This window comes from Salmo salar, chromosome ssa21 (genome assembly GCF_905237065.1).
Source record: "Salmo salar chromosome ssa21, Ssal_v3.1, whole genome shotgun sequence".
NCBI lineage: Eukaryota > Metazoa > Chordata > Actinopteri > Salmoniformes > Salmonidae > Salmo > Salmo salar.
In genome coordinates this window covers 10,899,915-10,927,262 of record NC_059462.1, presented here as the reverse complement: position 1 = coordinate 10,927,262, position 27,348 = coordinate 10,899,915, and the positions used below count along the sequence as shown (strand labels likewise).

Below are 27,348 nucleotides of genomic sequence, written 5' to 3'. Positions count from 1 at the left end.
TGTCTGTGAGTATAACAGAACTCATATGGCAAGCAAAAACCTGAGAGAAATCCTACCAGGAAGTGGAAATCTGGATGCATGGGCTCTCTTCAAGTCGTTTCCTATTGAATACACAGTGATGTAGTAATAATTGTGCACTTCCTACGGCTTCCACTAGATGTCGACAGTCTTTACAAAGTTGTTTGAAGCGTCTACGATGAACAGAGACCGAATGAGAAGGAGGGGAAGTTGTTGAGGCAGGGGATGACATCACTTCTTGGCGCGCGTTCATGAGAGTGGATCCTCCGTTCCAAAACCTTTTTCAAGACACAGGAACCGTCCGGTTGAAATATTACTGAATCTTCACATTCTGAAGGCCCTAAAGATTGATGTTTTACAACGTTTGACATGTTTGACGTAAATACAACGTAAATACAACTTTTTTTTACTTTTCGTCGCGACATCGTCCGCGCGCTTCCTACACTTGGAGTAGCTTACTGGACGCGCGAACAACAAGGAGTCATTTGGACATAAATTATGGACTTTATCGAACAAAACAACATGTGTTGTGGACCTGGGATTCCCGGAAGTGCCTTCTGATGAAGATCATCAAAGGTAAGGGAATATTTCTAATGCAATGTATGATTTTAGATGACTCCAAGATGGCGGCTATCTGTATAGCCTAGTGTATTTTTCTGAGCTCAGTACTCAGATTATTGCAAAGAGTGCTTTCCTCGTGAAGCTTTTTTGAAATCTTTCATAGCGTTTGCATAAAGGAGATTTATCTATAATTCTTTGAATGACAGTTTAATTTTGTATCAATGTTTATGACAAGTATTTTTGTAAATTGTGGCGCTGATTCACCGGCAGTATTTGAGGGAAAATATTTTCTGAACGTCACGCGCCGATGTAAAATGCTATTTTTATGTATTATAAATATGAACTTTATCGAACAAAAAATGCATGTATTGTGTAACATGATGTCCTAGGAGTGTCATCTGATGAAGATCGTCAAAGGTTAGTGCTGCATTTAACTGTGTTTTGGGTATTTGTGATGCATGCTAGTTGCTTGGAAAATGGCTGTGTGGTTATTTTTGTCGATGTACTCTCCTAACATAATCTAATGTTTTGCTTTCGCTGTAAAGCCTTTTTGAAATCGGACAACGTGGTTTGATTCAGGAGAAGTGTATCTATAAAATGGTGTAAAATAGTCCTATGTTTGAGAAATAGAAATTATTAGATTTGGTTTTGAATATGGCGCTCTGATTGTTTCACTGGCTGTTGATCCCGTTAACGGGATCGGAGCGGCAAGAGGTTTTAATGCAGTATAAAAAATATATAATTTATTTTATAAGAGACAAAATTCACAAATTCTACAGAGGCAGAGTCATGTCTTATGTGTAACACTAACAATGACTCAATAATCCAAGCCTTCTGGGAATGTTATAAATTCCAAAAGTTATGGGCAGAGTTATAAAGTTGGCAGTCAGAAGTATTAGAATGAAAATTTACATTTAACCCATCTGTCTGCATATTTCAAGACATGGCATATGGGGGTGCTGTAAGATACCTGATGGGTTGGATGATACTTTTCTCATCAATCATCTTGAAAAAAGTATACTTACGAACTGAAAATCAACCAATGCTCTGTTGTTAACACAATGGAAAGGTAAAAAAAAAAAAGGCTAATTCAAGGAGCCTCCAAAGGGGGTTGAAAAATCTCATCTCTACAAATAATCTACAGGACACCTGGAGACTACTATTAGCAACTACAAAATACAAATGTTGAAAGTGCGTGAGGTGACGGAGAGAAACAAAATGGTGCGGAGAGTGATGCGGGCGCTGGCGGATGGGGGTGTGAGCATGTGGGTCTGGGCAGGTGTGATGTCGTTTGTATGTGTATGTTTTGTATTGTTTTTAAATGTTTTATCAAATTGTACAAAAAAAGAATAGTCTGCCACCCTCATCACGGGATAGCGTAAAAAATGTGCTCTGTGACGGCATGGGTATGAGGGGTGGAGGGTATGAGCACAAAGGCGGCATTGAGGGTCTATTCAGAGGGTAGGCGGGGGGTAGCAAATGCTCTTCTGGACAGGAAGCAACTTTCTGTGTGGTGTCTTTGAATAAGTAGATAGGAGCTTGTTCAGCTGGAGCCTTATTGCTTGGCATGGAGATGAAGACAAAGAGCTGCTACGTAACACATACACCATATGACGTAGACACATGCATGAACCCTGAACATAAATTCTCAGACATTTGTATAACAGTCAGTGGTACAGAGTTGGTGGTACAACAGTGACTCCAGTGAGCACAAGACGTTGAAAAGACAACATCTTTTGCTCATAGGAATGAGTCTCCGTAACCAACATGTCTTTTCAACATCTTTTACTCATAGGATAGTTTTGATATGTTTTATACCTTCAATTCAGACAGTAGCTTCAGTCCTCTGTAGGGCACAAAGGGACAATATGTGAGATGTTGGATACAATCCACACTCGGGTCTACACTGTATGTAAAGAAAAAGTAATGTCTTTCTGTTGAGCCGTGTTTTACAGTGACACTCTTAGCCTAAACGCATGTTGTTGTCTGTCTTGGCAATGACTCCCTTTTGGTTACATAAAGGATAAATAGAATTACAAAACAGAAATGGGTCAGAACGAGAGAATTAGACTTCTACGGAGAGAAGCTTTGGGGCTGAGTGAAGTAAAAACCCCAATGTCCAGACAGTTGTTCCTAGTTATCTTTCACTTGATCCCTTCTAATCTGGGTTGGTTGTGACACTCTTGGTCATTGGCCTGCCCGAGAGGAAGAGGAGGTGGATGGCTCTCACACAAACACGTATGCAGTCAAACAAATCCATACACATGTGAACACGCACAAATACATGCGCGCGCACACACACACACACACTCACACGCACACGCACACGCACAACACACATACAGTGCCTTCAGAAAGTATTCATTCCGCTTGATTTATTCCACATTTTGTAGTGTTCCAGCCTGAATTCAAAATGTACTAAATTGATTTTTTTCTCACTCATCAACACAGAAAACCCCATGATGACAATGTGAAAATATGTTTTTTTGAAATGTTTGCAAAGGTATTGAAATACAGAAATCTAATTTACATATGTATTCACACCCCTAAGTCATGACTTTGTAGAAGGACCTTTGGCAGCGATTGCAGCTGTCGCCAAGAGATTTCCACACCTAGATTGATACCAGCCATGAAAGCTGCCAGAGCGCGTGGGGACATTACATACATCCGCTTTGACAGTCTCATTGTCCACCCTCCCTCCCAGAAGCCTGGAAGGGATGAGAGAGCCAAGCCTATGGGTTCGTAGCCTCAACCCCCGCAGCACAGACACACACACAGACACACACACCAATTGATTAATGGACTGCTGAATGTATACATTTTCTCTCTTGCTTTGTTTGCTCTTTTCAGTATTATGCCTGTCTCTGATCAGCTACCCAGGAAAGGGCTGAAAATAGCTCATATTAATAAATGTAGCCTTAGAAATAAGGTTCATGAAGTTAATAACTTGCTAACATCAGATAACATTCATATATTAGCCATTTCTGAGACTGACTTAGATAATTCATTTGAGGATACATCAGTAGCAATACAAGGATATAACATCTATAGAAGAGACAGAAATGCTTATGGGGGAGGTGTTGCTGTATAAATTCAGAGGAATATCCCTGTAATGCTTAGAGAAGATCTTATGTCAAGTGTTAATGAAGTGTTGTGGTTGTGGGTTCACCTGGCACATCTAAAGCCTTTTCTTTTGGGGTGTTGCTATAGGCCACCAAGTACTAACAGTCAGTATATAAATAATATGTGTGAAATGCTTAATAGTGTATGAGATGTAAACAGAGAGGTCTACTTTCTTGGGGACCTGAATATTGACTGGTTTTCATCAAGCTGTCCGCTCAAGAGGAAGCTTCTTACTGTAACCAGTGCCTGTAATCTGGTTCAGGTTATTAATCAACCTACCAGGGTGTTTACTAACACTACAGGAACAAGATCATCCACATGTATCGATCACATTTTTCCTAATACTGTAGAACTTTGTTCTAAAGCTGTATCCGTACCCATTGGATGCAGTGATCACAATATAGTGGCTACATCCAGGAAAGCCAAAGTTCCAAAAGCTGGGCCTAAAATAGTGTATAAGAGATCATACAAAAGATTTTGCTGTGACTCTTTTGTGGATGATGTTAAAAATATTTGTTGGTCTGATGTAATTAATGAGGAGCATCCAGACGCTGCACTTGACGAATTTATGTAATTGCTTCGTCCAATTATTGATAAACATGCACCTGTTAAGAAACTGACAGAACTGTTAAGGCTCCATGGATTGATGAGGAATTGAAAAACTGTATGGTTGAAAGAGATGGGGCAAAAGGAGTGGCTAATAAGTCTGGCTGCACATCCGACTGGCTTACTTACTGCAAATTGAGAAATGATGTGACTAAACTCAACAAAAAGAAGAAGAAACTTTAATATGAAGCCAAGATCAATGATATAAAGAATGATGGAAATTAACTTCAGTACTTTAAATAAAATTATGGGCAGAAAGACAAATTCAACTCCATCTTTCATCAAATCAGATGGCTTATTCATCACAAAACCATTTGATGTTGCCAATTATTTTAATGATTCATTGGCTTCATTGGCAAAGTGGGCAAACGTAGGCAGGAAATGACAACAATGAACAATTGTATTCATGCATAAATAAAACAATTATGAAAGAATAGCAGTGCAAGTTAGAATTTTGTAAAGTTAGTTCGGGAGAGGTGGAATAATTGTTAACGATCAATAATGACAAACCTCCTGGCATTGACAATTTAGATGGAAAGCTACTGAGGATGGTAGCTGACTCTATAGCCACTCCTATCTATCATATTTTTTATCTGAGCCTAGAGGAAAGTCTGTCCTCAGGCCTGGAGGGAAGCCAAAGTAATTCCGCTACCCAAGAGTGGTAAAGCGGCCTTTACTGGTTCTAACAACAGACCTATAAGCTTGCTGCTACCTCTTAGCAAACTGTTGAAAAAATGGTGTTTGACCAAATACAATGCTATTTCTCTGTAAACAAATTAACAACAGACTTTCAGCATACTTATAGAGAAGGTCACTCAACATGTACTGCACTGACAAATAACTGATGATTGGGTGATAGAAATTGATAATAAGAAGATTGTGGGAGCTGTACTGTTCGATTTCAGTGCAGCCTTTGATATTATTGACCATAACCTGTTATTGAAAAAACTTATGTGCTATAGCTTTTCAACCTCTGCCATATTGTGGATTCTATCTATCTAATAGAACTCAGAGGGTTTTCTTTAATGGAAGCTTCTTTAATGTCAAACATGTAAAGTGTGGTGTACCACAGGGCAGCTCTCTAGGCCCTCTACTCTTTTATATTTTTACCAATGACCTGCCACTGGCATTAAACAAAGCATGTGTATCCATGTATACTGATGATTCAACCATATACACATCAGCAAACACAGCTAATGAAGTCACTGAAACCCTTAACAAAGAGTTGCAGTCTGTTTTGGAGTGGGTGGCCAGTAATAAACTGGCTACCCATTCCATAAATCTCTAAAACTAAGAGCATTGTATTTGGTACAAATCATATCTTAAGTTCTAGACCTCAGCTGAATCTGGTCCTGAATGGTGTGGCTGTTGAACAAGTTGAGGAGACTAAATTACTTGGCATTACCTTAGATTGCAAACTGTCATGGTCAAAACACATAGATTCAATGGTTGTAAAGATGGGGAGAGGTCTAGCCGTAATAAAGAGATGCTCTGCTTTTTTGTGACACCACACTCCAAAAAGAAAGTTCTGCAGGCTCTAGTTTTGTCTAATCTTGACTATTGTCCAGTCGTGTGGTCCAGTGCTGCAAGGAAAGACCTAGTTAAGCTGCAGCTGGCCCAGAACAGAGCGGCACATTTTGCTCTTAATTGTAATCAGAGGGCTGATATAAATACTATGCATGCCAGTCTCTCTTGGCTAAGAGTTGAGGAGAGACTGACTGCCAAATTGTTTGCATATTCAATTTACACACAGCTCTGACACACACACTTATCCCACCAGACATGCCACCAGGGGTCTTTTCACAGTCCCCAAATCCAGAACAAATTCAAGAAAAAGTACAGTAATATATAGAGCCATTATTGCATGGGACTTCCTTCCATCTCATATTGCTCAAATAAACAGCAAACCTGGTTTAAAAAACAGATAAAGCAACACCTTGCAGCACAACGCCTCTCCCCTATTTGACCTAGATAGTTTGTGTGTATGCATTTATATGAAGGCTACATGTGCCTTTTTAAAGAATTGATGTAGTTCTGTCCTTGAGCTGTTCTTGTCTATTGATGTTATGTATTATGTCATTCTGTATATGTTTCATGTTTTGAGTAGACCCCAGGAAGAGTAGCTGCTGCTTTTGCAAGAGCTAATGGGGATCCTAATAAAATACCAAATTGTGCAACATTTGCACATTATTCTTTTCAAAATTCCACCAGCTCTATCAAATTGGTTTTTGATCATTGCTGGAGAACCATTTTCAGGACTTGCCATAGATTCTCAAGTAGATTTAAGTCAAGCCTTGTGTTTTAGGTTATTGTCCTGCTGAAAGGTGAATTAATCTCCCAGTGTCTGGTTGAAAGAAGATTGAACCAGGTTTTCCTCTAGGATTTTGCCTGCGCTTAGCTCCATTCAGTTTCTTAACGATTACAAGAATAACCATAACATGATGCAGCCACCACTATGTTTGAAAATATGGAGAGTGTTACTCAGTAATGTGTGGTATTGGATTTGATCCAAACACTTTGTATTCAGGACAAAAATTGAAACATTTTGTCACATTTTTTCTAGTATTACTTTAATGCCAGGTTGCAAACAGAAACATGTTTTGAAATATTTTTATTCGGTACAAGCTTCCATCTTTTCACTCTGTCAATTAGGTTAGTATTGTGGAGTAACTACAATGTTGTTAATACATACTTAGCTTTCTCCTATCACAGCCAATCAATTCTGTTTTAAAGTCACCATTGGCCTCATGGTGAAATCGCTGAGCGGTTTCCTTCCTCTACAGCAACTGAGTTAGTAAGGACGCCTATATCTTTGTAGTGACTGGGTGTATTGATACACCATCCAAAGTGTAATTAATAACTTCACCATGCTGAAAGGGATATTCAATGCCTGCTTTTTTTTTAACCCATCTACCAATTGGTGCCCTTCTTTGCGAGGCATTGGAAAACCTCCATGGTCTTTGTGGTTGAATCTGTGTTTGAAATTCACTGCTCGATTGAGAGACCTTACAGATAATTGTATGTGTGGGGTACAGAGATGAGGTAGTCATTTAAAACTAATGTTGAACACTATTATTGCACACAAAGTGAATCCGTGCAACTTATTGTGACTTAAGCCCTTTTTGCTCCTGAACTTATTTAGGCTTGCCATAACAGAGGGGTTGAATACTTATTGACTCAAGACATTTCAGCTTTTCATTTTGAATTCATTTTTTCAAAAATATACCCCATCATTTTACATTATGGGGTACTGTGTGTAAGTCAGTGACAAAACACCTGATTTTAAAATTCAGACTGTAACAACAAAATGTGGAAAATGTCAAGGATTATGAACACTTTTTGAAGACACCGTATACAGACAGATCCACACACGTATTCATGCACAAGCCCAATGAGCAGCGCAAGTGCACGCACACTCACACTCTCAGAGCTGCAGTTTGGGTCCACACACATACTGGGTTGTAATGATGCAACCTGGCAACAGAGCAAAAAAACAATCCCACTGCAACATGAGTTTAGCGGCAGGGATTTGCTGACACGCCAAGCACTTACAGTGTGTGGGGTGGTTGTGAGTGTGAGAATGTGTGTGTGTGAGAGGCAGTATGTGTGTGTGTGTGTGCTCTGCAGAGGTGTCACTGACGGAAGGAGACATGCTGCCGTAGCTGATGGAGATTGATTTCCTGGGATCGCTGGGCGAAGCCCGTTGCATTGTGGGACGGGACACTTGGGCCACCACTTGGCTATACATCACGCCTAAATCAGCCCCCAGAGAGGTTCCTGCAGGTCTGTCTACACACACACACACACACACACACACACACACACACACACACACACACACACACACACACACACACAGTAAACACACAGTAAACAGCGAAGCTATTAACACTGTACTCCATTCAATAACTCTATGCGTCTTCTATCTCATCGTGTGTGTATGCAAAACAAAGATACTCTGACCGTCTATCAGATCATCTCTATTTCCTCATATCTTTCACGAAACAGAGTGACTCAGTCAATAATGGGGACTGAAAACCATTTACAGAACTAACCAAAGTAAGTGCTTGTAGCATTCAGAGTGCAATACATGTACAAGTGCCCTAGCACACGTCAGTTCAAAACATTTCCCTCCAAATGTAACTCACTGACTTGTTTATCAGTGGTTGTATGTCTGCAGACTTAGTTTTCATAGAGCTAAAAACACTGTGTAAAAACAGCAAGCTTAACAACAGTATTACATCAAGGCATGCATACATAAGGATGCACATGGACCATATGCATACACATTAGCAGAACCGCGCATGTGTCACACACACAAACCCACATACAAATGCACATGCACAAACTCCTGGAATACTATGTGGATGCTTTCAACTCACATTTTGAGTCCACAGTGAGAGAAAGAACACCACGGTATAGAATATCAGGCTCTTTCTCTAATCGATTTCTACTATGAGGAGTGCCACCTGGCACGGTCCCAAGACCAATGCCAGCTAACTAGATATCCTGTGCAACAAAACAAGAGCATTGAAGTCTGCCCTATCAGAGGTGCCCTGGCCTCCCGACTGACCAATCACAGGGTGGCACGGTTGTGGACTATTGCTGAGATGACCAATGGCCTCTTTGGCACCGGGCGGATTTCAGCACGGGCTGCAACACTATACCTCCCTTAGGGCGGCATGCAGAGAAGGGTGGGGCTAAGACAGACTATAGTCGCAGTGGGGATGATGTGTTCCAGTGATTTTGGAGCCTTGATGTATGGAGAGCTGTCGCACTGAGCGACACACCTATCTTGACCTCTGACCTTCTGTCCATCTAGTCAAGTCTGTCTGGTAGCCTTCAGAGACTGGATGCCCATTGGCTTCTCAGGACCTTAACTACACATATCCAGCAGTTCCACAGTAGTACTCACTGTTTCCCCAGGTTTCATGTCCACCAGTTCCAATCATAACCCCTTTAGTGTAATTGTCGTCCAATGACATGCAGTAAACTTCCACCCATGTGACGTGTGCAAGGACGCAGACACAAAGACAAGCATTCTCACACCTGTCAGTGTTTCCACACACAAACAAGCAACAAACACAATGTCAAACCAAAGTAGGTCAAAACGGGGCCTTCGGAGAGAATCATTCCACACATTGAGCTCTTTCAGAAACGTCCAGGCCTCCTTATTTGCAAGCCGCACCCTCAAACATCTCCCATTTACGCACACTTTCCCAGCCCTCCACTCTTCACAAACAGCTCAAAGTGGTATGTGTCCTCACCCATTGTTGGGAGAAGAGCCACCAAGCCACAACCCCCATCTCTCTAACTAACTAGGGCTCTGGTAATACCCGGACTTGTGGCTATTGATGTGTCAGGGCGATGGCGTGGCAGTGACGTTCGCAGGAGTCCATGGTTAGCTCAGTTCCACAGAGAGGGGTTTGTTCTCTGGGCCCTGACAAAAGGTTTGGCGGTAACCCTCTGATGCCATGGACGCCATGAGGTCGTATGGGAAAAGGGGAGTCGTTGACCCTGCATGCCCTCTGAGACTAGGGAGTAATAGAGTAATTAAGATTGACTACTCCACCAGTGTCAGAGAGAACAAGGACTGGTCTGAGCTGGAGAGGCTGATCAACACACATTCACTGGAATGACCGAGTGGCTAAACAAGACAGCTCAAATTGTAGTCTTTTTTCGCGGTAACAATTTACTTTGACTACATTTCATTTCATGAAAGTGTTATAACAGCTCCCAACTGTATTATTAAAAGTTAATTTAATACTGTATATCCATAGCATATCTATAGTGCATTCATGTCATGCTATGTAAGAGCTCATATTTAGGTATCTTAATAGATGATTCATTACAATGACAGCGTAGTGTCATCATTATGGCGGTTCTCAAAAGTGTGCTTCTGGCATGTTAGTGAATATGCCAAAAGGCCAATCCATGTTTTGAAAATGATGCTGGTATATATAGCCTGTTCAAGCCCCCAAATTCCCCTAAAGGCCGGTATAAGCCTGTGACTTACCACCTTCTCCGTGCTGAGGTCAATCGTGCATGAAGATCCCCACAGGGTTCAATCCTCACTGTACATTTTACAGATCAAATCATGTAGTTGAAGGTCTATGAACTCGTTCGTAACTCATTATCTGCCCTCCTCTACATCACAATTAAGTTGTTCATACTGGTCTATAACGCACACCTGAAGGGTCTATGTATAAACTCTATGCAGTCAAAGTAAAGTCCAATCTATTTTCCCATTTACAAACCATTTATAGCTAAGCACTTCATGGTAATTAACTGTGCAGTTTGCCACTCTGATCTATAACACCAACATTAAAGGTCTATGTATAAATTATATGAAGTGAATGTAATGTCATTTCTACTTTCCCACTCATAAAGCATTTATAAACATGCCTCACGTATCAAAAATAATACGCATGATAACACAGAATGTTAAAGGAATCTTAAAGGAAATATATATATTAAGTACTTTAGAGTACTTAAGCATAGGAAGGAAATATATATATTATATATATTATGTACTTTAGAGTACTTAAGCATAATACATTGCAAGTTGGGGGAATTTCACAACAGCCGGGTTATAAAAAGTATTTTGTCCTGCTAATAGGAAACACTTGCATGATGGGCTACACCTGCTACAGTTGTGAAAAACAAGTGTTTGAAAACCTGTTTTCAAAATGCCTCCAGTTGTCCATCACTACTGTAAATAAAAACACACCATCTTGTTTACATATTGTTTACATTCTTTATTGTGTCACACGTAATGTGTATTTACCTTTCCAATTACTTTTATAGTTTGGGATTTACAAATGTGCGCTTTTAATTATTAGTTACATTGTTTAGATCGAACGTGCAGACTTTTTTTCTTTAAATGATTGTTTTATGTAGGATGCTACATTTTTGACCAGTTGCAATTCTAAGTAGGCCTAATAAAGCCTCATAGACTACCTCAGCCAGTTAAGTTATTTTATATAGGTCTAGGCTCAGAAGAAATAGACTCCAATTAAGCCCTCTTGTTGTTTGTAAAGTCAAATTAAAATAAAGATTATTGTTGAAATGAATTGGTCGACTGGTGTAGGTTTTCTCCATCTGTTGGTGTGCAACACCTGCATAACAAGATAGCTTATATTTTCAGCACCAGCCTACCCGAGCACCAGCCTACCCTGGCCAATGAAGGCCTACCCCGGCCAAACCCGCTGGGCCAATTGTGCGGTGCCCTGTGGCGCTCCCAGTCACAGTCGGATGTGATACAGCCTGAATTCGAACCACATATACACATACAGTGGGGAGAACAAGTATTTGATACACTGCCGATTTTGCAGGTTTTCCTACTTACAAAGCATGTAGAGGTCTGTAATGTTTATCATAGGTACACTTCAACTGTGAGAGACGGAATCTAAAACAAAAATCCAGAAAATCACATTGTATGATTTTTAAGTAATTAATTTGCATTTTATTGCATGACATAAGTATTTGATCACCTACCAACCAGTAAGAATTCCGGCTCTCACAGACCTGTTAGTTTTTCTTTAAGAAGCCCTCCTGTTCTCCACTCATTACCTCTAAGTTGAACTTTTAAAGGAGGAACCACTGTAGCTAGCTAGCACAGAAAGCAATTTGCTTAGGACTTCACCGAAGAGTCCTACCAACTATTGACATTTTTCTTTTGGACTTTTCTTGAGTAGATTTAACAAGGATTTATATTCAAACCATTCAAATTCAATTCTCCATTTCAGACTCATAGGAATAAATATTTTAGTGAGCAAAACATATTAACACAGGGTGGTAAGATAGCTAGCATTACCCATTACCCACTAATGTTGCATCTACTAGCTAAGCCCCTCTCACAATGTCAACACTTTTTAGAACTCATTCAATAAATGTTACAAAATCATAATAAAATTCATATAACATTTAGTATTTCACTATTTCCATTGTACTTTTGCACATTATGAACAGAAAACAGAAACCAGTTGCCTTTGTTTTGACTGCAGAGGAGACGTGAAAGGTCAGTGTGAGATCACATCTGGTTAACAGCCCAGTGTTCTTGAGGCTTCTTAGCTATTTTTGTTATTTTAAATGTGCAAACAAACAATGTCAGTCATGGAATAGTGAACAAAAAGGTAAACTAAATGTTTAATTCGTTTTATTTTTTATTACATTTTTTGTAGAAGCGAGAGGTTACCAGGAAGTAACATTTCACTGACCTCTCACCTCTCACATTCGTTCTGTGCAGCCAAAATTGAAAGAATGTCATGTTTCTGTCTCTTATTTTGTCATGTTGTTAGAGGTTCGTAACATGCAAAAGTACAATTTAGGTCTTAAAATAGTGAGATAGCTACCATTGTCAACTAAACATTTCATGAGTTTTATGATTTTGCTACTTTTATTGACCGAATTGGAAAACGTGTTGACATTGCCAGGGGCTTAGCTAGCTGCTAGCGAGCTAGCTAGCCTGCTACATTATCAAAATGCCAGCTAGCTTTAACACACTGTGTTAGTCTGAAATGGGGAATTTAATTTGAATGCTTTGAATATACATCTTTGATAAATCCATTCAAGAAAAGTAAAATTGAACATTTTTAATAGTAGGAATCGTTGGCAATGCCCTCGGGCATTAGTTTTCTGTGCTAGCTAACTTCCACCTGGAAGATCTAAATAAAATGTTAATATTTTCCTTTAGCATTCTGTGTTGTGTCTAGGGCTGGGCGGTGTCCAGATTTTCATACCTTCATATTGTTCCTGTACCATACAGGGGTATACAATATTACCGGCAGTGCACATAAGGGAAGATATTTCTTACCAAAGGTTAAAAAACATATTAAAAAAAAATATGCTAATAAATGTTAACAAAGTACTAGCGAATACCCATAGCGGATGCTAGCTAAACGAATTGCAAGGACAGACAACCCAGCTCAAGGTTATACAACTATCTCAAAAGGCTTCTCACAGTTTGCTGCACCCACAAAACAAATATTAGACAGCAGGGATGTTGATCCAGGTCTCTGCTGTAACAAAGAATTTTGATCTTTCAAGTTACCCAATTAGCTAGCAAATTAGCAAACCCTTTGCATAGCTGGAGCCCTGAGCTGGAGATTTGCTTCTGTGGACAGAATACTATCTTTTAGTATTTGTTTTATTAGTCCATTGTCGATATAGTCCAAACATGTTTTGCCTGTCAACAATCAAGTTTTTTAGAAATATAACTTTCCAAATACAGAAATACAGCCTGTATCAAGTTTTTGGGTGGAGTTTTCCTTTAAAAAGCAAAAATTCACATTTATGTAAAAACAAGCTAAAACCGTTTGAAAGGTATGGACGGTATTGAAAATCATACTGTGGGTATTTCAATACACCACGGTATACGGCATAGGCCTATACGGTATATTGCCCACCCTAGTTGTTTCCGTACTAAGTTTTTGATATGTTTATAAATGCTTTATAAATGGTTTATGAATGGTAAAATAGAAATCGCATTACATTGACTGCATGGAATTCATACATAGACCCATCATGTGTGCGTTATAGACCAGTACGGCCAATTTAATTGTCATGTGTAGGAGGGCTGTTAATGAGTTACAAAACAGTTATGATATGACCCACAACTACATGATTTGATCTGTTAAATGTACCCTAAATATGAGCTCTATAGATCAGATCTGGATATGTTTTATTAACCCTTTATATAGCAATATTTTGTTATCGATCATCAGGTCGTATTGCTTGTGTTTCCATGTCAGATGCTTCTCTTGTTTTGTTATCGCTCCATGTTCGTACTAACCATACTAACTGTATCTGCTTCCTGACTCCGTGTCTACGTTACAAATATGTCGTTTTAAAACGGCGAATACTATAACAACTATGCTTTTCAAGGGATTTGTTGAAGCCCAAGTGCAAGGCATCAGTAGACTGATCATAATTCCCCTCTTTATATGCTGGGCACAAGGGCCTTGTTCAAATACCTTTGGAATGTATCATTCCTTCCACTCTACAAATACACTCTACAACCTCGAAAGATCTGCGATAACTTCAAGGAAGGAAGCAAGGAAGGTTGTTTTTTAACAGGCCCATGTCAACACTATCCCTCTTGTCAAATAAGTGCATTTAACATTTTTGTTATCTATTCGATCAACAGTAGGTATTCCGTGCATACAATATGTATTTACATCACATTAGAACTAACTCTCCCTCTACACTCAAGTGTGGTCCAATTAGCACAATAATAAAAAAAAAAAATGTATTTTCAATATATTTTCAACCAAAAGTACCTATTTTCAACTTCTTTTTTGACCAGAAATATATTTTCAACATCTGGTGCTCATAGGAGTAGCTCATGGTGCCTGCCTCTAAGACCTCTTGAGTATAGTCTGCAGCCTTGCACAGCCACAGATCTTTGGGCAAGCGAGGGGTCCTTTCATACCCAGAATGCCTGCTCTACCGTGCCGGCCAAAGAAGGGGTTCACCTCAGACTAAACACTGCTCTCGTTTACAGGAGACACAGCCGCCACGTGCTCCGTCACTTCTTCCACCCTGCGGCCGGCAATTTCCAGGCCAGGATCTACACACACAGAAGTGCACCCCCCCATAAAGCCGAGTAAAGCAGAGAAAATGCATCTGTTGTGCCACTGTGGCACTGGAGAGGAGTGTTCGTGTTACAAGTGGCAGTAGATAGCTGGCTCCATCCAAACTCTTCCCATTAATACAAGTGCAGTAGAGGAGAGGCGCGGCAATCAATGGCTGGCGGTGCTAAGGCCAGGGCCCAGGGAATGAATACCCAATTACAGCCACTCATTCTCCCACTGTAGGGGCCAGCGAGAGCCACAGAGAGAGCCAGTGTAATCACTGCTAAAGAACCAGGGCACTCAGGGGCTAACCACGCTACCACAATAGAACGCCAAAGAGAGCTTTATTGGCTAGAGGCTTGGGTTTAGCGAAACAAGCTAACAGGCTAACGGGCTGCGTCTCGATAGCGCACGGTGGCGTCCTTTTCTAGTCACCTTTTCCTCTCGCTGCGTCGGCATGAAAGAACTGGAAAGATGGAAGCAGAGTATCAGTACATTTTCTCCATATTGCTTTCACCTGGCCTGTATTTTCAGATCAGACGAGAAGCCATTGCAGACTATTGAGAAGGACCCGAGGACGCAAGTGGAGAATTGCACAGAGCATTGTATGAGGGAAAGGCATTCAGTGAGGGAAAAAAGTATTTGATCCCCTGCTGATGTTGTACGTTTGCCCACTGACAAAGAAATGATCAGTCTATAATTTTAATGGTAGGTTTATTTGAACAGTGAGAGACAGAATAACAACAAAAAAATCCAGAAAAACGCACGTCAAAAATGTTATAAATTGATTTGCATTTTAATGAGGGAAATAAGTATTTGACCCCCTCAATCAGAAAGATTTCTGGCTCACAGGTGTCTTTTATACAGGTAATGAGCTGAGATTAGGAGCACACTCTTAAAGGGAGTGCTCCTAATCTCAGCTTGTTACCTGATTAAAAGACACCTGTCCACAGAAGCAATCAATCAGATTCCAAACTCTCCACCATGGCCAAGACTAAAGAGCTCTCCAAGGATGTCAGGGACAAGATTGTAGACCTACACGAGGCTGGAATGGGCTAAAAGACCATCGCCAAGCAGCTTGGCGAGAAGGTGACAACAATTGGTGCGATTATTCGCAAATGGAAGAAACAAAAGAACTGTCAATCTCCCTCGGCCTCCATGCAAGATCTCACCTCGTGGAGTTGCAATGATCATGAGAACGGTGAGGAATCAGCCCAGAACTACACGAGAGGATCTTGTCAATGATCTCAAGGCTGCTGGGACCATAGTCACCAAGAAAACAATTGGTAACACACTACGCCATGAAGGACTGAAATCCTGCAGCGCCCGCAAGGTCCCCCTGCTCAAGAAAGCACATATACATGCCCGTCTGAAGTTTGCTAATGAACATCTGAATGATTCAGAGGACAACTGGGTGAAAGTGTTGTGGTCAGATGAGACCAAAATGGAGCTCTTTGGCATCAACTCAACTCGCTGTGTTTGGAGGAGGAGGAATGCTGCCTATGACCCCAAGAACACCATCCCCACCGTCAAACATGGAGGTGGAAACATTATGCTTTGGGGGTGTTTTTCTGCTAAGGGGACAGGACAACTTCACCGCATCAAAGGGACGATGGACGGGGCCACGTACCGTCAAATCTTGGGTGAGAACCTCCTTCCCTCAGCCAGGGAATTGAAAATGGGTCGTGGATGGATATTCCAGCATGACAATGACCCAAAACACACGGCCAAGGCAACAAAGGAGTGGCTCAAGAAGAAGCACATTAAGGTCCTGGAGTGGCCTAGCCAGTCTCCAGACCTTAATCCCATAGAAAATCTGTGGTGGGAGCTGAAGGTTCGAGTTGCCAAACGTCAGCCTCGAAACCTTAATGACTTGGAGAAGATCTGCAAAGAGGAGTGGGACAAAATCCCTCCTGAGATGTGTACAAACCTGGTGGCCAACTACAAGAAACCTCTGACCTCTGTGATTGCCAACAAGGGTTTTGCCACCAAGTACTAAGTCATGTTTTGCAGAGGGGTCAAATACTTATTTCCCTCATTAAAATGCAAATCAATTTATAACATTTTTGACATGCGTTTTTCTGGATTTTTTTGTTATTCTGTCTCTCACTGTTCAAATAAACCTACCATTAAAATTATAGACTGATTATTTCTTTGTCAGTGGGCAAACGTACAAAATCAGCAGGGGATCAAATACTTTTTTCCCTCACTGTACACAGAAAACATACACTGGCCACTCAAATTGAATGCCACCCAAAACACGCAGGCGCGCACACAGACGCACGTTTAAGTACGCGCACACAAACACACACCAAGCTGCTTCATTCTGAATGCAGATTGTGGGTGAATAAAAGTTCCACTGGTTGGATATCCCCACTCTGGGTGGATTCCATTAGGAAGACATCACTTTGCAAGCCAGCATAATGTGACTTGATGCTGGTTTTGTGGGTGACCAGCACGTGCTTTTAACAATTGTTACGATTATTTTATAAGGGCGGCAGGTAGCCTAGCGGTTAGAGCGTTTGGGCCAGTAACCGAAAGGTCGCTGGTTTGAATACCCGAGCCGACAAGGTGAAAAATCTGTCGATGTTCCCTTGAGAAAGGCACGTAACCCTCATTTGCTCCAGGTGCTCCATACTACTATGGCTGACCCTGTAAAACAACACATTTCACTGCACCTATCCGGCGCATGTGACAATACATCTTTATCCTTTTTTTTTACTCAGGCTAACACACGTACACTGGCCACTCAAATCAAATGCCACACAAAACGCAACCTTTCCCTCCACTAGCACAGCGTATACCAAACTCCCTCCTAGATAGGCAGTACAAAGTGCAATCTCTGACAGCTACATTTAAACATGACATGTTGACAGTAAATGAAGCCTAATGTATAGCGCTGTCACTGAAACGCCGCTAGGAAGCAATTAGGCCAGCTAACAGGAGTCGTCGTTCGCTCTGTAGTTGTTGCATTTCTGGTTAAACGCTCCCACACGTCATGGCCCACACACGCGCATGCACAGACACATCTGAGGCACGCACACAGACACATCTGAGGCACGCACGCAGACACATCTGAGGCACGCACGCAGACACATCTGAGGCACGCACGCAGACACATCTGAGGCACGCACGCAGACACATCTGAGGCACGCACGCAGACACATCTGAGGCACGCACGCAGACACATCTGAGGCAGGCACACAGACACATTTGAGCAGGCACACAGACACATCTGAGCAGGCACACAGACACATCTGAGCAGGCACACAGACACATCTGAGCAGGCACACAGACACATCTGAGCAGGCACACAGACACATCTGAGCAGGCACACAGACATATCGCTGACATTTTAAATAAGGAGTTACAGTCAGTACCAGATTGGGTAATTAATAATAAACTTATCTTAAATATATCTAAAACCAAAAGCATTGTATTTGGTTCAGAACATTATTTAAGATGTAAACCTCAACTGGAGCGGTACATAAAGAGTGTGACCATTGAGGAAGCTGAACTCCTGGGGATAACATTGGATGGTCAGTTATCATGGTCAAGTCATATCAACAAAGTCGTTGTGAACATGGGGAGGGGTGTGTCTGCTATTAAAAGACATTCTGCGTTTGGTATGCCCTTAACTGCACACACAGAACTACTGTAACAACAACATGCATGAGTAGTCCTGGTTGAGGGTTGAGATTAACTGTACCTCTTCTAGTTTTTAGCAGAAATATTACTGTGATCAACATTTCAGATTCTTTGATAACGTTCAGCTCAGACACCCATACCCCACAAGACATTCCACCAGTGGTCTCTTCACAATCCCCAAGTCCAAAACGAATTCACGTCAACGCACAGTATTATACAGAGCCTTGATCGGCAAGGAACTTCCTTCCATTTCCAATAACTCAAGCAAACAGTAAAAATGTCCTTTAAAAAAAAAGACATCTCGTGGAACGGTGTGGACTCTGAGGGGACACGCACACAAACGCACTAAACACAAATATTTGTGTTGTTGTATTGTTTGTATCATTTCTAGTAGTGTATCAGTGTTCTGTTGCTTATATCAGTGTCCTGTAACCAATCCAAATAAACAAATACATATGTAATCAAACGTAGATGCACACAAACACCCTCACAAATAAGCATCCCTGTGTGTGTGTGTGTGTGTGTGTGTGTGTGTGTGTGTGTGTGTGTGTGTGTGTGTGTGTGTGTGTGTGTGCTGTGTGAGTGAAAGAGAGACAAAGAGCGTGGAAGCACTATCGGGTGTACTACAGAGGACGGTACCACATAAAACGTGGCTAGGAGACTGTTAAGAAACAGTGACACAAAACTGACCTTAGATCAGAAGAGTCTAGGGGGCAAGCTCCGCCTACTCCAAGTGGCCTCAATCAACAAACACATCAAGGATCATGGGAAAGATCATAGAAATCGGATATATTTATAGCGCAGGTTAAACCACAGAAGCTACTGGACTGGTACCCCCCCCCCACAGTAGGGATTAAGGATTACCATTATATCACGGCGCCAAGGACCCACACAGATGCTTTAGAGGGGAAAGAGGTTCCCTGAAGACCCCTGGAGCGAGGCAACTGGTTGGCTGGAGGGGAAAGAGGGGAGTACAGTAGGTGGACGGACCAATCGTTTTTTTGTTGTTGTCGTTTTGGGTACAGTGGGTTGCGTTTGTGGTGGAGTGTTTGTGGTTACGGTCAGAGAGCACATGGTTGTTAAAGGGGTAGGTGGCTGAGAGTAGTGTGTTTGTGTGTCCTTTTCGTGCATACATGTTACATTTGTCCAAGAGTGTATGCTGCCTCTCTCTCTCCCACCTCCCACTCTCTCTCTCTCCTACTCTCTCCCACCTCTCACTACCACTCTCTCCTTTCTCAAGCCATCTCCCTTCCCTACACCCCTCTACCTCTCTTCTTCTCCTATCCTCTCTCTCTCCCGCCCACCTCTACCTGTATGCACGGTATGTAAACACAGTGATCACAGAGGTTCCACACACAGGGGATAAACCCACAGTCAAACATACCCGACTCAGCCCTTAGGCTCCTTATTACTGTAACGTATCACTGGTTTTACATGAGGCGCTACACTCCACCTAATCTCACTCAACCACAAACTGAATCCAACCGAACTCACACTCAACCCCACTCCATCTGCCAGTCAGCTAACAGACAGTTTAGAGTCATAGGTCAAATAAATCAATGTAAGGCTTTTAAAACATCAGACGACAGTGTAATGCCAAGGGAAAAGTGGTGTTGCACTCCTCTTTCAGCCAAAGCCTCAACATCATCCTTCCTCTATTCCTCCCTTCCCTGTCTCATTTTCTTCTCTCCATCTGTGTGTTTCACACGCTGCTCTGCTTCTCTCTCCCTGTCCCTTTCTTTCTTTCGCTCGCCGTCTCTCCCTCTCCCTCCCCTTCTCTCGCCATGTGGTGCAGGGCAGACACTCTGCGCCAGGACACAGTGAAGTGGAACACACACACACACACACACACAATTTATGCGGCACACAGAAGCATTCACAAAAACACAAGACACTCCACACTAAACACTTCCCAGTCCGCACGGTACACAATTTCAAGATTACGTGACACACATAATTCCCCAAAATACGCTAACACGAATACACACAAAAAAAAGAGAAAATCAATGAACTGCATATGGTAAGATAGACACACACACACTTGCTCTCTCACATAAGAACACACAGAACCCACACATCCACGGCGCGCAGTAGTAGGTAGTGGCCACAGCCATCTGCTCCATTGAGTGCTCAAGGCTGCAGAGCAGAGCGTGCGATAACACATCACCACCATTCAACAAACACACAGTCTACTCAGCCTGTCCCCCACACACACACACACCAACAGCCACAGACAACCCCAAACAGGCAAGCACACACACACACACACACACACACACACACACACACACACACACACACACACACACACACACACACACACACACACACACACACACACAGGACTGGGTACACACTGTACAGCGCAGAGCTCCTCTCTCACCCATCAGTTGTGCTGTCCAGATGGTGTGTGGCCAACGCGATCGCTTGATCAGCCTCACTGAACCAGAGCTAAACTCTCCACCGCTGACACACCACACGCCGTAAAACACAGCCTCAAGTCCACAGCAGACGCCGGTACAGTGCTCTCAGTCGCCACCTCTCTGTTTTCTCTCTCTGTCGCTCTCCTTCTCTCACTCCGCTCTGTTTGCGCTCGCCCTCTGGCTGTGTCTCTCGCTCGTTCAGTCATCTCACTGGTCCCCTCCCCTCTTTCCCTCTCCAGGGGCTGGTGACATCAGAGGGCAGTTTTAGGCATGCTGAGTGTTTGTGCGCCTCTCTCCCCCTCTCCCTCCCTCCCTCCTTGAACAGGCTGATTTTTACAGAAGGGACAGACCTACTGTGGGGAACTCTGCTTCTCACTGTCTATATCCATCTTCCTCATTCTTTTCTTTCTCTCTAACTCTCTCCTTTCCATAGTTTAACTCTCTCTACATCTGTCACTCTCCCCCTCCTTTCCCCCTCTTCTTTTTCACCCATTTACTTCTATGTTTTTCTTTTCTTCCCTCAGCGTCCCCCTCTCTGTACTTCTGTTCATGTCTACCTCTTTTCCTATAGCTCTTTTGTCAGTCTTCTTGTCCTCCATCATTCCTCCCTATCTCGCGCATGTCTGCTCAGATACCGCCATCGAAATGCTCTCCTCTTCCATTTCACCTGTTCTCCATCCCTTCCTCATCCCTCCATCTCCATCCCTTTCCTTTTTGTTTTCTTCCCTCTCTTCCCAATCTCCTTCCCAGCCTCCCTCTCTCTCTCTCCCTCCCTCTCTCCCTCCCCCTCTCTCCCTCCCTCCCTCCCCCTCCATATCCCTCTCTCATTAAGTCCACATGGGTTGGGTGTGATTCCAGACTGCTATATGGCCAGTCAGTGCGCAGCAGGCTCTGGTCTACAGGGAAAGTGCTCGAGAGAAGATTTACAGATTAGCAAGTCACTGTGGCGGGGTGGCGCAGCCAGACGCCACAATTAGATTGCCTCATTTCTCTCTCCATCTCTAATTCTCTATCCATCTATCAATTCCCTCTCTACATCACTATATTTTTCCTTTTCTATCCCTTCCCTCTAACAGTCTCTTTCTCTATCTATCCCTTCTGTCTCCCTACATCTATCTCACTTAATCTCTCTCTCCTACCTATCTCAAGTTCTCACTTTCTCTCTCTCCTTCTTCTTAGAAAATGTTTTGCTATCTAGAACCTAAAAGGGTTCTTTGGCCGTCCCCATTTCGAAGAGTGTATCCCTCAACGGTACAATCACCCCCCTCTCGCATTCTCCCTTTCCCTCCCTCGGGATCTCTCTCCACCCCTCTATAGCATGAGTTAATTCGCTGGACTAGCTGACGGATAGATCGGAGAGAAGAGAAAGATTTGCCAAAACCTTTCCTTTGGGCAGCATCTGGTTGGCTTTCCCATTCATGCATGTCTCTTCACAGTCAACAGCCAGCTGTTGCTAATGCCATCAACATCTCTGGCTGTGCATTGCTTTGCCTAATGGCCTCCTCTACTCGATCTCTCTCTGGTAACTGTAACGTGGATATGACTTTGAAGAGTACTCTGTCTACTGCTATAGCTCATTGAAATATACATATGGATATGTGCGCACCTATGCATGCATACACAGGCAAGTACACACATACTGTACATGCACACACACGCTTAATGTCCATGCACTGCACACCCACACACAAGATTAGTCAGTCATATACATGCTTTCCCATATGATTATGCGGCCGTGTGTGTGCATCGTGAGCGTGAGTATGTACCGTGTGTCTGTGAGAGGTAACGGGGAGACATTGGACACACTGTTCCACGGAGAAGATCAATGTAGCGTTTACTCCTCTGTGATCAATGCACTAAACGTATCAATAGCAGCCCTCACATATTATTATCAGCAGGATATGTCTCAAGAGGTTTTTCACAAACCAGGGCCCATATTCACAAGGCATTTCAGAGTAGGCCTGCTGAGCTAGGATCAGGTCGTCCCTGTCCATATAATCCTATTAACTATGATCTAAAAGGCTAAACTGATCCGAGTTCAGCTTTCCTATTCTGAGACTCTTCATGAATACTGGCCCAGGAAATACAAACCTATAGTTGGACAGTTCCGAGGTCCTTTCGGATAGAAAAGTTTTGTGTAAGGGCCTCCAGGGTGGTACAGGGGTCCAAGGCACTGCATCGCAGTGCTTGAGGAATCACTACAGACCCGGGTTCGTTCCCAGGCTGTGTTACAACCGGCCATGACCGAGAGTCCCATAGGGCAACGCACAATTGGCCCAGCATCGTCCGGGTTAGTGGAAGGTTTGGCCTGGGAGGCTTTACTTGGCTCATCGCACTCTAGCGACTCCTTGTGGTGGGCTGGGAGCCTGCAGGCTGACTTCGGTCGTCACTTGAACGGTGTTTCCTCCGACACATTGGTGCAGCTGGCTTCCGGGTTAAGCGGGCGGGTGTTAAGAGGCGCGGTTTGGCGGATCATGTTTCGGAGGACGCATGACTCGACCTCCGCCTCTCCCGAGCCTGTTGGGGAGTTGCAGAGATGAAGCAAGATCGTAATTGGATATCACTAAATTGGGGGAGAAAAAGGGGATAAAATACAACAAATAATAATACAAAAAAAAGTGTTGTTTAGAACCGACATGATGTTATGTAGAACAGGGAATCATGTCAGCTCTATTCCTTAGATTTCCATCCGCAACGTTCTGAACATTTCAGTTTGCAGAATACTCTGACCACCTACCAACCCTGTCCTGCTGCCCTGCTCTCCCCTGCACACAAAACACCTGGATGTGATTAGGCCACCTTATCTTTGAGCTCTAACGTGCCTGACGTCAATAACACCTAATGGCCCCCACTGTCAATGGACCAAAACACACGGGGGAAAACCCTCCTCACACACACACACACACACACACACACACACACAGCAAACATAAGGAAGTATATAGATAATCATGCATGCCTAGGTGGAAGTGCACATAAAAAACATATACATTTAAAAAAAAAAAAATCTTATCTCTGATAACAAATTCAGCCATGCCCACTTGTGGCTTATATAACCCATAACGAAGTTTGGTTTCTTTCCCTTTAACCTCCGCCCCACACACACACACGCACACAGACATACACGCACAGACACCTACATAGACCTCTGTGCGCACACAAACTCATATGTTTTTATTTCCACCTCTGGATTGAGGGCCACCTTGACGAGACGGAAATAGTGTCAACTTCCCTAGGCGTGGAAGGTATGGAGACGATTAGGCATATTCATGAGCCAGCACCCTTCCAAATTCCATTCCATTATTATGGAGGAAGTCTAGAGTGACAGTGAGGTGTGTTTGTTAACTTTCCTCTCCTTCTCTGGGGTGTTTTTGGGTTGTGTTCTCCGTCTGCTGGCATGAGGGAGCCGTCTAAACACCTGCCAGAACAGTGTGCTACGTGTGCGGTAAATAATGCATTGGCCGTAATGATGCAGTGTGAGTCTGTGTAGGAATCCGCGTGGCAGGCTGGCAGATGAGGATGATGAATAAGTCATGTGTCGGGAGTCCGCTCCAAAACAAGAAGCTCGGGAGGACAACGTCAACTCCGACTCCAACAGAGAGAGACTTTCACCCCTCCCTCTGCTACAATTTTTTCCTCTTTTCCCTTCGAGACACTAGCCTGACTCCAAATATGTGAAATACACCCTCATTTATTATTGATTTATATTATTTATAATACCTTGTCTCCCTCTCTCTCTTTCATTCTCTCTCCCCCTCTCTCTACAAGTTAGCCAAGACACGTTAGCCCTTTCTGCAGGAGCCTGAGACAGACATACAATCAGGTCATCACGGTGAAACACACTCCATCGAGCGGGGCCGGAGCAAGATGTGGTCGCCCCTTTGATTAATGCCACAATGTTAATTGTACATAGAGCAAACTTTAAATGAAATGTTTGAGGAATTACATATAGCGTTAGCTACTAGCTAGCATTGCCTTTCGCAGAGAGAGTGTTTGGAAACTGACAGAGGGGTTTGGTTCAGTCTGTGTGTGTTTCTGTGTGTGTGAACACGCATGCGTGCGTGCGAGAGAGACATTGTCGGAGACTGAAGGCCTTCCTTTTGCAAGTGTTTCAGGGAGCCAGCCAGAGGCCCTTTGCTAGAAGGGAGGAGCAATTATTATATTCCTGAAAACAAAGTTGATGCGTTGTTTGTTAGCTTGTTAGTTTATCCCCAGCACCTAATTGCAGCCATGAATGGCTGTTTCTTCTCATGTCAGCGCACAAGGCCACACCGAGACAAAGGATGTTCATTCAGACACACAATTGGGCTTCTACGCACACACAAACACACAAACAAAAACAAACACGGACACGCACAAGCAGACACAGACACACACAACCACACACACCTTAACACACAGATAGACAGATTCAAGCACGGGAGGTTGGAGAGAACGGGCTCGTGGTAATGACTGGAGCGGAATGAGTGGAACGGTATCAAATACATCAAACACATGGTTTCCATCCTCCCCTCTGCAGCCTCCTGTGGATTCTAGGAATAACAATCAAAATGCACAACTAAGGCTGCCTGCCTGCCTCTGCTCTGCTAACAAGCACTGTGCCCTCGAACCCATTACTGAACTAAACCAACACACCAACAACAAATCAACTTGTCTTTGTTCTGAACAACAAACAGCCTTAAATACTATTCCTGACATTTCCATCCGCAACGTTCTGAACATTTCAGCTTGCAGAAACCTCTGACCACCCACCAACCCTGTCCTGCTGCCCTGTTCTCCCCTGCACACACATTATTTATAATACCTCGTCTCCCTCTCTCGCTCTTTCATTCTCTCTACCCCTCGCTCTACAAGTTAGCCAAGACACGTTAGCCCTTTCTGCAGGAGCCTGAGACAGACATACAATCAGGTCATCACGGTGAAACACGCTCCATCGAGCGGGGCCGGAGCAAGATGTGGTCGCCCCTTTGATTAATGCCACAATGTTCATTGTACATAGAGCAAACTTTAAATGAAATGTTTGAGGAATTACATATAGCGTTAGCTACTAGCTAGCATTGCCTTTCACAGAGAGAGTGTTTGGAAACTGAGAGAGGGGTTTGGTTCAGTCTGTGTGTGTTTCTGTGTGTGTGAACACGCATGCGTGCGTGCGAGAGAGACATTGTTGGAGACTGAAGGCCTTCCTTTTGCTAGACATCAATGGCCCCCCTCTTGGTTTTAAAAACAATCGGCCGGTCTGAGTTTTTGGGCGCATGACGAGCTCAACTCATCCATTTTTACTGACTCCCTCCCTCCCTCCCTCCCTTTTACTTTTCCATCCACCACTGCTTCAATGGTAATGCACTGCTAGCGTAATCAAGAGGGGTTGCAGTAGAGAGGGGGCCATTAGCCGTTAGCTATGCTAGCTCGCTAGCCCAGTCCAGCGCACTTTAAATGATGTGGATCAAAACCACGACCCTATAGTTAGCATCACTAGCACTATCAGAGGGGTACAAGAGTAGAAGCATATAAAATGGTATATATATAAAATGGCTATATACAGGGGGTACCGGTGCAGAGTCAATGTGCAGGGGCACCGGTGTCGAGGTAATTGAGGTAATATGTACATGTAGGTAGAGTTATTAAAGTGGCTATGCATAGATAATAACAGAGTAGCGTGTGGGGGGGGGGGCAATTCAAATAGTCTGGGTAGCCATTTCATTAGATGTTCAGGAGTCTTACGGCTTGGGGGTAGAAGCTGTTTAGAAGCCTCTTGGACCTAGACTTGGCGCGCCGGTACCGCTTGCCGTGCGGTAGCAGGGAGAACAGCCTATGACAAGGGTGGCTGGAGTCTTTGACAATTTTTAGGGCCTTCCTCTGACACCGCCTGGTATAGAGGTCCTGGATGGCAGGAAGCTTGGCCCCAGTGATGTACTGGGCTGTACGCACTACCCTCTGTAGTGCCTTGAGGTCGGAGGCCGAGCAGTTGTCATACCAGGCAGTGATGCAACCTGTCAGGATGCTCTCGATGGTGCAGCTGTAAAACCTTTTGAGGATCTGAGGACCCATGCCAAATCTTTTCAGTCTCCTGAGGTGGAATAGGTTTTGTCGTGCCCTCTTCACGACTGTCTTGGTGTGCTTGGACCCTGTTAGTTTGTTGATGTGGACGCCAAGGAACTTGAAATTCTCAACCTGATCTACAACCGCCCCGTCGATGAGAATGGGGGCGTTCTCGGTCCTCCTTTCCCTGTAGTCCACAATCATCCATCTCCTTTGTATTGACCACGTTGAGGGAGAGGTTGTTGTCCTTGCACCACACAGGCAGGTCTCTGACCTCTTCCCTTTAGGCTGTCTCATTGTTGTCTGTGATCAGGCCTACGTGTCATCAGCAAACTTAATGATGGTGTTGGAGTTGT

General features: G+C 43.3%; 1 protein-coding gene across 6 annotated transcripts in view; it reads right to left on the bottom strand.

The window, feature by feature from the left end:
• The window catches only part of hdac4 (histone deacetylase 4), a 245,849-nt gene that overhangs the window by 90,950 nt on the left and 127,551 nt on the right, over positions 1-27,348 (bottom strand). Inside the window, exon 1 of one of the 6 annotated variants that reach the window (XM_014164300.2) lies at positions 20,914-21,690. The exons of the other annotated variants lie outside the window; for them this stretch is intronic. Coding sequence (XP_014019775.1) covers positions 20,914-20,917 — 4 coding nt within the window. The 5' untranslated portion in view covers positions 20,918-21,690. Of the gene's footprint in view, positions 1-20,913; positions 21,691-27,348 lie in introns of those variants that run through there. 6 annotated transcript variants of the gene reach the window in all.